The sequence below is a fragment of the Sebastes fasciatus genome, chromosome 11, assembly GCF_043250625.1.
Source record: "Sebastes fasciatus isolate fSebFas1 chromosome 11, fSebFas1.pri, whole genome shotgun sequence".
Classification (NCBI taxonomy): domain Eukaryota; kingdom Metazoa; phylum Chordata; class Actinopteri; order Perciformes; family Sebastidae; genus Sebastes; species Sebastes fasciatus.
Genome location: NC_133805.1, coordinates 11,199,976 through 11,212,211, shown reverse-complemented (window position 1 = coordinate 11,212,211; position 12,236 = coordinate 11,199,976). Strand labels below are relative to the sequence as shown.

At 40.6% G+C, this 12,236-nt stretch overlaps 1 protein-coding gene across 2 annotated transcripts in view; it reads left to right on the top strand.

The window, feature by feature from the left end:
* The window catches only part of LOC141776780 (3',5'-cyclic-AMP phosphodiesterase 4B-like), a 57,464-nt gene that overhangs the window by 27,007 nt on the left and 18,221 nt on the right, over nucleotides 1-12,236 (top strand). For both annotated transcript variants that reach the window (XM_074650577.1, XM_074650578.1), the window contains 4 exons: nucleotides 2,966-3,160; nucleotides 3,260-3,296; nucleotides 4,165-4,235; nucleotides 4,968-5,017. In XM_074650577.1, the coding sequence (XP_074506678.1) occupies nucleotides 2,966-3,160; nucleotides 3,260-3,296; nucleotides 4,165-4,235; nucleotides 4,968-5,017 (353 nt within the window). The remainder of the gene's footprint in view (nucleotides 1-2,965; nucleotides 3,161-3,259; nucleotides 3,297-4,164; nucleotides 4,236-4,967; nucleotides 5,018-12,236) is intronic.

Below are 12,236 nucleotides of genomic sequence, written 5' to 3'. Positions count from 1 at the left end.
AAAGAGAAGTGAGTTTTATTTCTGTAAACCTCTGTAATGCTCTACAGTATCTAGGATCTGGCTCTACAGAGATGATGCGTCGTTGTGGCAGACTGTGATTTTCCTGTTTGTGTCAGATTAAAAGATCAGATAGATGTAGGTAAAAGCATGTTGTTAACGTTGTTGGGATTTGGATGACGCAAAACGGCAACACAGATGACGTTTATCACTCAGCTTGTGCGTAATCAGTTTGCACATTTCACATTAATCTGAGCTTTACTGGCAGAGGTGTGGGACTGAGAGCGTCTCACTGGGATATGAGCCCGGTTAATCCCACGTGGTGCATGAAATGTGGGGCAAATGGTGAAGTGACCTTTGGGACAGTTGTTCCATTACATGAGAAGACTTTTAGACGGGCTGGTTTAATGAGAACTAACACATTCCTGCTGAAATTGGACTTAAAATGTCAACATTTCTTATATTATCCAAGCTGAACTCAGGACTTAGTGAGAGGGATTCATGATTTGTGGCATCTGTTGGTCCTGCGGGGAGTTGACTCTTTGACCTTTCACTCTAAACTCCGGTCCTTCCGACCTGCTGATCATCTGGTTACACAATAGCTCGTCCTCTCCTCCTGCACCAACTCCATGCGGACAAACCGATTATATCCGTCTGTGCTGGTTCCAATGTGGCGTCAGCAAACACGCTGGGTGGATGGATTGCAGATGTTTGCACAAAACATGCACACTTCGAATAAAATTGGCTGCTTGTTGGTAGGGATGCACCGATACCGGATTGGATATCGGGCCAATACTGACTCAAATAGCTGGATCAGATATCGGTTACATTGGAGCTGATCTATACAATTCAGTTCTATGTTTATTAAACACATTATATACTGCAATTTCAATTACTGTTTACGTTTTGACTAATTTGTTGCTGCATTAAAAAGGTTTACACTTGATTTGTAATTCCTGTTTATTTGAAGATTTTTTTTACCAAGTTGCTAGTGTACAAGTTATTATTTTAATAATAAATAACAATTGACTAAATATTTATTTGTTAAATTGGTTTACAAAGTTAGGAAAGTAATGTTTAAGTCGAAGCCTGATGTTCCCTTACACATAAAAGAATGATCCCAGTCACTTCCACACAGTGAGACATAGAGCTTATTGATTAAACACTGGGATCTGTGCTCGGTATCGGGACTGAAAAAGGGGGATCAGTGCATCCCTACTTGTTGGTTTGCTTTTGCTTTGAGCATTTATTCTTGTCTTGATAAGTTCAAGACTTCTTCCACTATCTCTTTTTGTTTTCTATAATTGCATATTTTTCTATTGGACTGTATTTGTATGTTTTACAGGCCGGGGACACGCATTGGAAATTAACTTAGGCTTCAAACTATTTGATTAAATGTTGCATTATGTTTTTATTTTATCCTAATTCAATTTATTTGTCAAGGACCATGTACAGAAACATTAATCCCAAACAATGAGATGAGATGCTTGTTCCACATTAAACTACTGTGTTTACCATCTGCACTCCCTGAGCAGGTAGATACAGACACTACAGCACACAATAGATCCATTATGGTGGAGTGTATCTGTCACTATAAATGAGGCTAAATAAAAAACACTTGAACAAGCCCGACATCACACCATAAGGAGCTAATCTCTCTCCGCTGGTTGTGAGTGGGGATGAATGAGTGCAGCTGTCATTTTATTGTGATGAGACACAGACCAGAGCAGAGGAGTAGTTTACAATAAAAAACAACCCCTCCTCCTCTCACTGACCAGCAAAGCATACTTATTTAATGAGCACAATAGTTTGGGTTTTTAGGCCATGGATGGATGGGTGAGTAATCATTTTAGGGTTTATGCAACCATCTCTTTCCTGGACGGGATTTGTGAACATGTTGCGCAAGCCAGGACTTAGTGGCAGCTTATTGAAAGTACTCAGTACATGATGATGCTGATGATGTAAATGATTAGATTGATGATTGATCAGACATAGACTCCGTAAAGGTAATGATTTAGGAATGACTAAAAACCATTCACTGATTTCATTTAATAATATGCATGCTCTCTAAATATAAAAAGTACTTTTTCTTTCTTTTTTTCCGAAGAGGAGACACTACATGTGAATAGGATAACATATTTTAACAAATAAATATCACCATGAAACTTCCCCCAGTTGTTTACTTCCATTAAGGCAATAATTTTTTGTATTACATGTTTTTGGAAATTGTAGGTTTAGATATGCAAATTGGGTATTATCTTATTAAATGTATGCTAATTTGCATACATTTCCAGAACGGAAATCTGAACATTCATTTTGTTTACCTATTAGAGTCAAAAGTTTTTACACATGGGATTTTAGATATCTCTTTTTATCACTCCATATATCAGAAAATGTTGTCAACAGCCATAAAAAAATAACTTTTTAGGAATACAATGTTCTATAAATCAGGCTATGAATGATGTATAAACAACCCTCTATGTAAAAAAACCTTCAGAATATAGATGGGAATGAAACTGGAAAGTTTGGTGTATGTAAGAACTGCTGAAGTGGAGATTTCTGGCTCACGGTATGAGGAAAAACCTCATTTTGAGAAAATGGCCTTTACAATATGTATTGTAAGATTTTGCAAGATCCTATAATGGATATCACCATGAAACCTCCCCAGTTGATTACTTACATTAAGACAACTACTTTTTCTATTACAAGTTTTCTGAAAATGTATGTTTAAATATGCAAATGAGGCATTATCTAATGTTAACTTTGGGTAAATTTAGGAGAAATCTACAGAAGCAAGTAGTAAAATAAACACCCAATTGTGTATTTTGGATGTTTTCTTTCCACTAGTCTGAAAGAAGATGTGTATTATTATCTCATAATTGACCAGTGCATGAAAAAAACATGTTTTTCCCTGTAGTGTTTCGCCTTAACTGATTACATTTGTTTGTTTTTCTCTGTGTTCTCTTAGCTTTGAAGGGGAAAATGGTCCATCGTTATGCTGCAGTCCTTCAGACCTGCAGGCCTCCCCGGGTTCAGGTCTGGTTCTACATCCCAACCTGGCGGGCCACGGCCAACGCCGGGAGTCCTTCCTGTACCGCTCTGACAGCGACTACGAACTATCGCCCAAGTCCTTGTCTCGAAACTCCTCCATTGTTGGAGAACTGTGAGTTGAAATAATCATTGAGAGAGACTGTTGTCGTATCAAATCCAGTATGTTCAACTGTGTCTTTATTAATAGTTTTCACATCCCATCTCATTTCAGGCATGGAGAGGACTTGATTGTGACTCCATTTGCTCAGGTAAGAGAAATAAATTAAATAAATAAATCTGCTCCAAAGAACTTCAAAGTCATCTTAATGGTGTTTTGCTAGGGAGCATTTTTTGGCAAACACATTTTTCCCCAAGGGCTTTTATGATGTGAAGCACCTCATGGATCCAGAAAGTAACTCACTCACTAAGGAATGATTAACTTCTCTGCCCCCTGGTGGGTTTTAGTAGGCATGGCAAGGTATTTTAGACTTCAACTGTAGTTGAATTGGACCTGTCTAGCTCTGCTCTCTGGTTGCAATTAGCTCCAAACAATCAAAATGTCATGTGATGATTGAAACTTGGAGGACAGTAGATACTTTGTGCTGTTGTTCATAATGGTGCACTCTTTCAGATTGCAGCCTTATGAATTCAGCAGCTATAGTTCCCCACCTTGTTACAACATATTTAAGAGAAAGTCCCGGTTTATGAACGTGCTTAAATTTAACCGAATGCACATCAGTAATTCCTAAAGGTTGAGCATTGATTTGGGCGGGAGTGGGAATGACGAGCGCCATTCAGCATCGAGAGGCAGCTGCAAAAACGAGACTGCTAATCAACAATTCTGAATTACCCAGACACAGTAATTAGTCAGTCAGTCTGCATAATGAGCTGCATTTCCATGCAAACAAGAATACTTAAAAATACAGAAAACACATTTTGCTTTTTTGCAGTAGTAGCCGTCACATTATCACAACACTATGAATATTATATAAATTAAATTATAATTCTGTATATTCTCTCAAGCCTCAAAATATTTCTATATAACTTTTTTTATTTTTGTCTTTTTCATGGTGATATTCCTCGTACTTCAACCCCACCTTTCTTCTCATCCCTGTTTTTCTTGCTTTGTTTTTTAAGGTTCTTGCGAGCCTTCGGACTGTCAGGAACAATTTCACCACCTTGACAAATGTACAGTGTGCATCCAATAAGTAAGTAATCTCATCACTTTTATTATAGTGTCTGCTTGTGTGTGTGTGTTTTTGTTTTTAAAGTGATTACATGTTGCAGATATGATTTTTTTTTTTTTATATTTGTGAGCTGATCAAAAATCCACAACATGATTTCTTTTGTAGAAAATCTGCATGTGAATTTTTAGCTTTCAGGAATATGTTTAGAGGCTACCATTCAAGATACCAACATAACTCACTTGGGGGCGCCAATGCATCAAAAAACATTTCAAATACTATTGTCTCATGAAGGAAGCACTCCCATTAAACCAAGCACAGAATCAGAGAGACTTGTGCTTTTAATGCAAAAGCTGGTTTGCAGCATACAGTTAAATTTTATTTAATTTTTTGGTGGAAGCGTGGGTTACCTCATCTCATTTGAGTGCACGAAAGCAGCTCCCTCTGATCACTGAACCAGGTCATCAGCTGCAGTTGCATCAGGTTTGCCAGAGGTGCACACACAGTCAGAGTCAATACGACCTCAGAGAGAGGGGTCACTGTGAGCCAAAACTGAATTAGACATGACAATGTCACATGGTATAGCCTGACCTGCATGTGTCCAGTTCAGAGAACTGAGGGAGCATCTGGTTTGTGTTTGTGCTGTGGCAACAATGATTGCTGCTTAAACCCAATCGCACTGTGAATAAAATACTGCAACCCCTTGTTACGCATCTTGATTTTAATAGTTACTGGCTTGTTTCTCTCTGGTTGCAGGAGGTCTCCTGCTGCGAATCAGCCTCCTCTTACTAAAGTCTGTCTGTCAGGTGAGTCCTACCATCATGAGCCTGCAATAAGCAATGCAATTCAGCGTTGTTTTTATTGTGGAGGTAATATAAGTTCAAAGAAGTCAAAAGTTAAGTTTTGCTGTTGGAGGATTTGAAAGATAGTCCAGTCATGTGGATCCTCATATGTGTAGTTTTATGCATAAAAACTAGAGACAGAAATCTGATGTGCTTGTGACAAGAATCTGCACGAGCTGAGCTGTGTTATCTTTGAGCATTTTTACATATGCAAATAGAAACTGTAATCATATGAGTTATAGATACAAGAAACTATGACTAGACAAATTCCCATGTACTGATGTTGTGAACGGACAGAAGGAAAGAAATAGGGCGAGAGCCACGTCGAGAGATTTAATGGTAAAGATTCAGATGTGAAGGAGGGAAGGGACGGGTGAAAGAAAGGGAGGTGGAGCTATTAGTTCCTGCTACACTGGTTCTTCAAGCCTGATTGACGTCAGCGCGGCCTGCACACAGGCGCTCTCCACTTCCTATCAGCACAGATGGGCTGCTTGAAGCGTCCCGCAACAGGAAAAAATACAAGACAACTGCGCAACTCTCTCATTGTCTTTCCTCCTCCTCCACACTTCTCACAAACCTTGACCTTCAGAGTAATCTCTGATGAATGAAACCATTCCGTTGTTGGCGTCCATCATGATGCATGTTGATGATGAAAGGCGAACAACAAGCATGATTAACTTAATGTTTGAATTAGTCTGAACTCTATGACACACAGTATTACACATATGGTTCTAATACAGCTTCCTGTTCTAGATAGAATATCACCATCGTCATCTTTTCCTGCCAATACAAAGAACATACAGTACACCTGCCACTAAATAATAGTAATTGTTCACGAGGAGACTCCAACAATTAACAATATCACAAGGAAAGATGCCCTCATATCCTCCCTCCTGCTGCTTTCTGTCTCGTTTTCGTCAACCGGAAAAGGAGAACAGATTTTTCCTGTTTTGCGTCTGTGTGTTCACTGAGGTAATATCCCCAGTTGTGGAAAAGATGCAGTACCTGCGTCTTTCTGGGCATGAGCTCAGCTTAGATGGCCAATTAGGAGCTCTATGAAACTTTTTAAGACCTCCTCTAAAGGGATTTGAAATGGGCACAGTGAAATAGAGTGAAACACTAAGAAATTAAGAGCGTGTGTTCCTGTAGGAAGATGGTGAGGTTAGACACAGAGATCGAGTGGGCTCCAGGGAGGGTGAGAGATATGCCAGATTGTTGCAGAGTGAGATGGGAAAGAAAGAAGACGAAGCAAAGGTCAGAGAGAGACGTCACAGTTTGAGCCCTTTAATCAGATGCAATATGGGAGAAGAAAAGAAAAAAGGTCAGATTGAATGGAATAAACATAAAGAGCAGGAACGTGACCGCAGTGACTGGGTGAAAGTGTACAACAGGGGGGGTATATTAAAAATCAAATGCGTCACTGCAGGCTGTTTACGCTGTTCACAATCTTACTCCAGTAACGTGAGGGGATTGTACTTTTCATCATGCGAGTTTGCAGTTTACGCTTCAAATTTGGCTCCATCACATGCAGTCTCGTGAGCCCCGCCGCCAACAAAGGGTTCCCTCTTCCCTGACTGATTCAGATTATAGGCTTTGCTCCACATAACGCCTGATAAATAGAACTTTTGAGGAAAATGCTCGATCGTGACGTCTTTCACCGCCAGGACTGGTGATTAATCTGTAACGGTTATCACTAGCAGGGTCTGGTTACTGAAACCTCACGTTGTTCTTGGAGGGAATGTTCCCTTTGTCTGGCCTTTAGATATTAATGTTTACACACTGCAATGTCTTGCAATATATTTCCATTGCAGTGCCCTTTCATCAAAATTCCTTAATGGCCTTCCAAAGGGAAAAAGGTTTGTCCACCATTGTGTAAGACGTCCCTGACATAGCCTTTGAGGCCAAGGGTTAAATCATCATATAGACTAATAAAAACATCATAGCTTACGCATAAGTTTTAAAGCGTTGGTGTGTGTGTGGGTCTGTTGGCCAGCGCTACGTGACTCACGTTGCAGTAGAGGAGAAATGGCAGAGCGTAGATATTTTCTACTAGAGGTAGATCAATTAATTAGTTTGGCCAATTAATCGGCGCCAATGGGAGGTTTTATAAACTATCGTTTTTGGCGAAACTGGGCTCTGATGGCAGCACAGCCTCGGATCAGTCACGCGGGGACGTACATCACCGTTTTACATGGAGGCTCCATACACAAAGTCAAGGGAGAGGGGGAGAAAAAGAGTTCTCTCTTGAATATATATAACGCAACACTATCAGCTCTTTGTCCAAGATACAAGACAGTCAGACACTTAGGGAAATTAAAGTAACAGTGAATCATTTATTTCCCTATTAAGGCGTTCTTTCTTCCAAATAATCCAGCCATGATGAAACCATCCATTCATGAAATTAAATCGCACACCTTAGGATCCTCCTTAACCCTGGGAATATGCTTGAACACAAATGGTTTAGAAGAGTGGCATTTAACAACACAACATAACAGGACAAGCAACAGAAGTAATCCTGGTCAGTCAAAAGCCACAGAACAGCTCATCGCCCATTGCAAATAAATGGAACATATTTCAACGTCGTAATCCACCAAATCACACTTCACGATATTCTCTTACTAATGATTAAATTCAGAGTAAGAAAAAAATGGATTTATTAAAAGTAAAGAAGGTATTGTCCGATCAATCAGCTTTTTCCTGCTCCAAACTATCGTTATTATATCGGCCTTTAAAAGCCCACTATCAGTCGACCTCTATTTTCTACATCGCAATTCATAATTAATCTGAAAAGTAAACAACTGTTTTTTAGGTACACATTTCAATTTTTTCCAATGATTAAGACGTGTAGGCTACTTTGCATGTAAATAAGGTGCCAGAGTGCATAAAAATAGCATCAAAATAGAGCTTGTTTATCAAAAATATGCCCCCCTACAGAGCTCCGGGCTAAGCCCCGATGGTTAGGCTATGTCATGTTTACTTGTATCACCCTGCTGGTCCGAAACCCCGTCCACATCTTGGCAGCGCCGCAGAAAAGAGCTGCGTTTCCACTGAGCTGCTAAATAGACCATAGCAACCGTCAATGACTTCACCTATGTTTCCAGTTCAGTGAAAATGTAAACGTGCATACGTTTACGTAGATGGGGAGAATGTACTCATAATTATATAGTCGGTCTGATCGGTACACTCATGTGCCGGAGATGCCTATTATTATGTTTACATTGGGCCCGCACACGATGCGTGCCGCCGGGTCGGTTTTACCCAAAAACCTGTTTGTCTCTCTTTGCGGGATGCATGCCAGCTGCTCAGAAAGAAGTTACTACAGTTCATCCTGTGAGAAAAATTAATTCGGCACCGCAGAAAACTGCATTCACACATGCACATTGAAATAACTTGGAAAGGCCATGTGACTTCGTGCGTCAGAAAATAAGCATTACTCATCCATCTTTTGTCTCTCTTTGTAAACATGTCTTGAAAGCGAAGTAATGAAAGACTGATCTGAAACCGGTTATTCTGACAGAATGAAAGGGAAGAATAGCAATTGGTAATCACCGGTAATTTGCACCTTGATTCCAATTAACAAGGGCAATAAATCAGGGCAGGAGTGTTTGTTTGCAGTTGTGCAAGTCTGTGTGTGAATGCATAGAAGTGCAGCACAAAATATAGAAGCCTATTGTAAGGACAATGCAAAGCAGTGGTGGTGTTTTTTAACAGCCTAGTAAACTGTGTCCAAATATTTATAATTAAATCCAACCTACATCCAACCTCAGAGTGTGTCTGGATGATTTCTTGCCCATATTATTTGTGCATGAGACAAGTGTTTAAATATCATTACTGATGATGAAGTGTACTCCGTCACATTTAAAATAATGAACAAACAGATGGACAGCGGTTGGACACACAGACGGACAGCTGACCGCAAACTGACAGCCAGAACAAATTTGACCTGTCATTTCCAGTCTGGGCAGTCCGATTCCGCTCCCGTCTGCAGCAGTTACTCTGCTCTGCAGCAGGGAATCCATGTCAGGTTTTCCAGGCTCAAAGCCAGAGGAGCGGATCCGGAGGGCTGGAAGCATGCTGCCTGGATAAGTATTTGAATTATGTCATTGACGTCAGCACAGTCATAAAACCTCGCTGCAGCCCATCCCTCCGGCTGGCCCGCGCCAACACAGCTCCATGGTGCATTGTCAAGGAGCTGTCAAACAAGCCCTGATGAGCTCTGTGTGTGTTGGTTTAACTGTTGAAGCCTTTTGTTTTGACAGGTGAGGAGATTCTGCACCAGTTGTTGTTGACTATGAAGAAACCTAATCAGGAGTGACGGTTGAGGTTGTTTGTGAGAGAGCACAGACAAGTGCGATGGTGTGGTTTCGGGGCTGGACCTTCCTGTAAATGTGCACCAAACCACCGGTTCCTCAGAGATTACTTCCTTTAAACATGACACCACTCTCCTAATATATCAAATGTCTCATACAGTAGTCACTTATTTTACTGAGGTATCAAAATAACAGTAGATAAAAAAATAAATAAACAGAATTTATGCACACAAAGGCATACATATATAAATATAATAGAAGGGAAGCATTCATTTTATGATTTTTTTAAAGGTATAATATGCAAGAATTTTCTGAAAAACAATGTATAAACTGATGCCTCTCAATCATCACTTCTGACTACGGTTGTGACGATTCACTGAGCATACGATACGATACACCATATTGGATTCACGATCTCGATATTATAACAATAATTTTAACAAAACTTGAAAAATGAAAATATATGACTGAAAAAATAGCCTTTTATTCAAAAGACACAAAATGAAAAAAACAATGCTGTTGTTTGCCCTATAAATTGATTTTTTATGGTATCAGTCCTTCCTCCTGTCCTCTGCTGATGCCACTCACTGCTGCAGGTTACGTTAAGGCTGGTGGGGGGCTTTGTCTCAGCCAGCTGATCAGTTTACCAGTAAGATACATGACTAACCTAAACAGTTGGACTTCACAGCCTACTGCCAGCTTTAGTTTCAGTCTTGTGTAGCCGAGGGTTTCGTTGCTCCTATACAGAAGACACATTCACTGAAACACGGCTTACTAGAGGGAACTAAAGTCATTCACAACTCAAGTAAATAACTTGCACGCGTTTACAGTTAGCTGTTAGCTGCCGAGCTCTGCTTGTGTAAACATAGCAGTGGAGGATGAGAGACAGTAAGTGCAATAAAACTTTGCAAGTCCGCTAACAGCAACGAGCGTAGCGTCAACTCGTCTCCTCCACCGCAGCCTCTCTGATCAGCTGTTCACTGGCTGCGCTGTGTGTGTTGATGTGTGTGGAGCTCCGACAAGGCCTATGAAAGGAGGCTGAGTCACGGGCGGACATGGCTCTGGGGGTATGACACATGCGCAGTGTTACTGAAGCTGCGGACGCATACTCAGCCTCCTTCCATAGGCCTTGAACAGCAGCAGGAAGAGATTGCAGCTGCCCGGAGCCATATGTACGTAGTATCTATTATGCCCTGATATCCTGATTCAGTGTTTCGTCTCGACGAAGCATATCGTCACGTTTTTATATCGCGATATTTCGTGACACGATATTTCGTCACACCCCTACTTCTGACTCACTAGACGTGTGTGGTGGTGTCGATCTACAGAGACCCTGCAGCCCTCTACCTGTATTTTCTCTTTTCGTCTTATTTTGCTTTGTTCGGGACACTTCTGGGGCGTCAGCAAACAGCCTTGAGCCCCCCCCCACCCTCCCCACCCTCCCCTGACCGAGAGCAGCGCTGACACACAGCGAACAGGATGAAGCCTGTCCTTCGGCTGCCTTCATTCAAAATCCAGCAACGCGGCACCTTCCCGCATGCTTGTGGTCGTGTTTATTTGTGCTTTAGAACGTAACCGCCGTGAAACAATCAGAAAATAACGTTTTATTTCTCCGACTCACTGCTTTGTTCTCATTAACGCCGCTCCCCCTCTTCATTCACTCTATAGCTTGCTTTACCACCACTGCTCTCTCTCTCCCTCCCTCGCTTGTTGAGCCGAGGACGAGTTTACAGACAGAAACCAACAACGGTTACATATTATACCTTTTAAGCAGTATACACAATGCAAATTACATGACCCAAGAGCAAAGTTTGTTTTACTCAAGTAGGAGAGTCACAAATATTTACAGTTTTTGTGTATTTCCCCACCAGGTGTGTACTGTATTCATTACAAAGCTCCTTTATGTTGCTCTCTGATTGGACAAACATTTGGTAGAATTAAGGTGCTTCTCTCCATTTCTTTCTCTTTCTTTCTGCGTCTGTATGTCAAACCCTTTTCTCCCTCTTTCAACTCGTGAATAAATTGACGTACATTGGGGATGATACAAAGGTGATTCATTGGCCCCCCCTCCCGTTCTGTCTACGCTCCATGTGTAGTGAGAAGTCAAACGCAAACCACACTGAGCACGTGCACCCACAGTATCCGTGTCAAAGTGTGTTTTTTCCCTCTCAATGTGGTAAGGTCGAGATGAGGAATGTTTGGTTTGCGTACGTGAGCATAGCTCGGAGCTTTTACACTTCAACTGAGGGTGATGACTCGTCTGTTGTCACTGGCCTCATTATTCCCAGAGAACTCAAATTAATAAGAACAAACCAGACTTAACCCATATTAGTCACCGTGTTAATGTCAACTTCACCATGAAAACCTCAACCTTACAGGTCAAGCTTGTGATGCGGCTTACACAAAAATGTTTGCTGTTTACGATAATTGTGAGGTCATTCAAGTACTTTACTCATCAACAGTTTTGACGTACTTGACTGTTTCAGTTTTTCAGACTGTTTTTTTTTATATTCCTACTCTACTTCATTTCAGAGGGAAATATTGTTATTTTTCTGTCAAGTGCATGTATTTGTACTAGTTAGTTTGCAGGTTAAGATTTTACATACAAAACATGAATTCAAATGTATTATCAGTGGTGAAAAAATTACTCCTATCCTTTAGTGAAGTAAAAGTAACGATACTACACCGTTAAAAAAAAAAATCTGTTACAAGTAAATATCCTGCTTTAAAATTCTACTTGAGCAAAAGTACTAGAATATTATTAGCAAAATGTACTTAATTTAGCAAAAAAGTAAAAGTCCTCAATATGCAAAATGACTCATTTCAGAGTGTTTAATCATGGGAACTTCAAGGTCCCGAAAGATTATATATAT